The 3,797-nt window shown below is 40.0% G+C and overlaps 1 protein-coding gene across 1 annotated transcript; it reads left to right on the top strand.

Moving 5' to 3' along the window:
• Positions 1-254: 254 nt before the first annotated feature.
• Positions 255-3,773, top strand: LOC112462245 (DDB1- and CUL4-associated factor 11; the record flags this gene model as incomplete). The annotated part of the gene is made up of 10 exons (XM_025027913.1): positions 255-601; positions 816-1,056; positions 1,181-1,327; positions 1,417-1,592; positions 1,668-1,760; positions 1,936-2,039; positions 2,109-2,182; positions 2,351-2,503; positions 2,599-2,705; positions 3,091-3,773. Coding segments are annotated over 10 exons (1,577 nt in total), but the record flags the coding sequence as incomplete, so codon positions are not given.
• Between the last annotated feature and the right edge of the window lie 24 nt (positions 3,774-3,797).

Here is a 3,797-nt window from a genome sequence, read left to right as displayed (position 1 = left end):
TTAAAGGCCTTTACAGACGGCCGAATCAAGCAACGCGATTGGTCGAAACCTTACTGTTACGTTCTATGAAAAGTGTGTGTGCCCTGCTTTAACGGGATTATGTACAGAACTATGAACGCGTGAAGACCAGCTGCTTTTTCCGCTAAATATAACCAATAATAATCTTTTCTCTGTCTGGGGGACTCTGGTTTCCCTTCAATTCCAAAAAAAAAATTTCTCTGTCTGGAGTGTCTACGACGGTCGTATATGTTAAGTCCTGTCTCTCGCTCTGGAACATTCTCGCGATCGTCTCGCCGTTGCCCCATATTTTCCGGCTCTTGAGGTCGTATTCTTCAGGTTCCGAGTAGTCGTTGACGGGAACGAAGAAACGCTTGTTCCGAGGAAAAACGCACTTGCACTCGGGACATTGTACTTTGTATACGCTGCGCTTATCATCTCCACGCGTAATCTCCCGTACAGAGCTGTACGACCGTGCCAAACATCTTCGGAACCGTTTTTTTGTTCTAGCGATCGCATTATAGAGAATACATCTGATGAATCGGAGGATGAATTGGCGCGAATTCGCGCGCGAGCCAAGTTTCCAGATACAACCAGATTAGAGGTGAGTTCAACCGTGCACCCGATAATCTAGTTCTCCGGTTGAACGCGCGGTCCAGTAGTGCATTTGGAACGGCTCAGGCAAGAACGCGATTATTTTTTGTTATTTTATATATTTTTATTTGTTACTATTTTCGCTCTCCTTCATCTCCTTGCGCCTTGAATCTCTTGAAGAATTCTCTGGATACCGTGTAATATTGCGTTATATTGCTTTTCAGAAAAACGACATAACTGTCGTCACCAAATATACCTCTGGAATCGTTGATCAGAAAAATACGTCCATCACACCTGTAATACAGAGGAGAGCCGTCAAGCCACATGGTTTTAGTGTTAATGAAAAATGTAGGATAAGTAATAGTCTTTTGCCGAATAAGCAGCGCTTTATACAGGAATATGGTTCGAAGGTATTCTGTGGTTCATACTCCAAGAATGGAGAGTTCTTCGTCACTGCCACACAAGGTAGATTTACATCTATTTTCTCATCTATGTGCTGTGGATTAGTACAACCTTGTACAAACTTATCACATAGTATGGTTATATGATAGCTTGACTGCTCATATCAAATACTCCTGAATTTTTGCAGATAAGTGGTTGTACATATATCGGACACGCAATGGTAATTTTACCTTGTACAGTCGGATGCAAGCACATGATGTTGGCTGGAGTGTGCTGGACGTAGCGTTTAGTCCAAACGGTGAACATTTTGCATATTCGAGTTGGGCGGACTGTTGTAAGTGGCATTGTTTTTAGGCATTGTGCTTTTGCAATCATGTAATGGTAGATCTTGTACAGTATGCATTCTCTCGATATTTTTTACAGTATATCAGTGCAATGTATCTGGAGATTCACTGGACACTCTACCATTGTCCCCAGGGGTAAGGCGATTTTGTGTTTTTTCCGTAGCCTTTTCAAGTGATGGCACGGAAATCCTTGGTGGCGCCAATGATCAGTGCCTTTATGTATATGATCTTGAGTGCCAGCAGCGAATCTTACGAGTTTGTAGAATTATTATTTAGCGAAGAAAGCACTTTTGCCGTTCCTTACATTGATATCTGTAATAATTTTTATAGTTTGAGGGTCATGAAGAAGATGTAAACAGTGTTACTTTCGCGGACGATAGCTCGCAGATCTTTTATAGCGCCAGCGACGACGGATTATGCAAGGTATAATGCCGCCATCCGTGAGACTGCTCTATTCAACGCTATAAGTCAAGTGTCGGTGTATTGTGAAAGAAGTCGATGCGCACTATGATACTCTACTATGAACCGACGTGCACGCGACTATCCGGGAAGTCCTCGCTCTGTGTATTACATCTTCAATGTCTTCCTGTCGGTTTAGGTATGGGATAGGAGAATGGTAAACGAATCTAATCCGCGTGCGGTTGGAGTGTTGGCCGGTCATAGAGATGGGATCACATACATTGACTCACGCGGCGACTCACGGTATTTTATAACCAATTCTAAAGACCAATCCATCAAGTTGTGGGATTCGCGCGTGTTCTCCTCTTGTAGAGCCCAGCAAAATGCTCGCCAGCTTATCGAGCGTCAGGATTGGGATTATCGATGGCAGCCTGTACCTCAACGATGTAAATATTTATTTACAAGCAAAAAAAAAGGAAACAGAAGAATAATTCTTAAAACAACCATTGTTTTTACCTCTAAATTATTCAGATACATCTGAAACGTCTAAGGTGACAATTGATCTCTATTGTCACACACTATTACCAAATACATACGATATTTTCCTGTTTCAGTATGGGAACGGGGCTTCTTAGAAGGTGATACTAGTGTGATGACGTATTATGGTCATTCAGTCCGTAAGACTTTAATACGTTGTCGCTTTTCGCCACCGGACAACACTGGTCAGAGATACATTTGCACGGGGGATTCGACAGGTCGGTTTATCAGTAAGTTCCGAGTGTTACTCTCCGCTTCTCTCAGTACACGAAACTGCCGTAAATGAACAGGCTGATTATGTTTCCCCTTTTTTTCTTATTCGTAGTATATGATCTTCTGACGGGAAAGTTAGTACGCAAGATAAGAGGTCACACGGGATGCGTGCGCGATGTTAGCTGGCACCCTTTGGATTACAATCTCATTACCTCGTCTGTGAGTAAAATCATTTAACCGCAAGAACGTATCTCATACTTTTTGAACGAAAGAGAAATCGCAATTGGAGAGTTGTTTGTGTTTTTGCTCGAAATTCGTGTTCATGAGAAGAGAAAAGACTACTTTAGATTATGCAATTTTACAGAAAAGAAAATTGAAAAATCGTGGAAAGTGTTCCTCTGTCAATAAAATTGTCCTATAGTATTTTTACTGTTTCATAATGATACGTAGAACTTATGATGCTTACGTAAAACTTGCATCTCATATGTGTATATTATGGCAATTCAAAGTTTCGGTATCTTTCAATCCATGATTTAAGTGAGATTACATGCGTCGTTACGATAAGATAGGTACGCTTAAATATAAAATTGTTTCGTGCTTGTAGTGGGATGGTAAAATAGCCAAATGGGAATATTGTGCAACCCATGATGCGACGAACGAAGATGAGCAGCGACCTCCGCTACGACGGAGTAAGAGAATAGCTGCACAAAGAAGAGCAAGGGCGCTCAATGTAATATGAGGTTTTCCATTTTCTATCTTTTTCCTTTTCTTTTCTTTTGAAGCAAATCTTCTGTTCGCGATATTGCTTAGAAAAAGAGAGAATGGGGAAAACTTCTATCAATCTTTCCCAGATGTACATTTTTGATGCGATTCTTCGTCAGGAATGTAAATAGACATTGTACAAGACTGAATGACGAATGTGATTTTTATATCCGTCTCTGTCGTTGTGTTCGCATATTTTGCGAGATTCTCACGATCGATTGATTTTCTTCGAGCCGTTGGTATAGATTGAGTGAGAATCGCTGTTCAATCTGAAACGATCGACACAAACTTATGTGCACCACAAAATTTCTTCCCTTTCTTTTTACGTTATAATAAGTATTTTATATCGCGAAATGTTCTAATTGAACAATCGCTATCTAGTTTTTATGGAATCTTTGTTAAATCTCTCTCATATCTTATCTCAACAAACATCACATTTTGATAATTGCGATTAGTTCTTATTTTTTATAAGGAAACACGCAAATGTCATTCTCTTCTGAGTTTTATATATATATATATATATATATATATATATATATATATATATAT

Source organism: Temnothorax curvispinosus, unplaced genomic scaffold (genome assembly GCF_003070985.1).
Source record: "Temnothorax curvispinosus isolate PA1 unplaced genomic scaffold, ASM307098v1 QBEX01012127.1, whole genome shotgun sequence".
Lineage (NCBI taxonomy): Eukaryota > Metazoa > Arthropoda > Insecta > Hymenoptera > Formicidae > Temnothorax > Temnothorax curvispinosus.
Note: the sequence above shows the minus strand (reverse complement) of the source record. Positions and strands in the feature narration are given on the sequence as shown.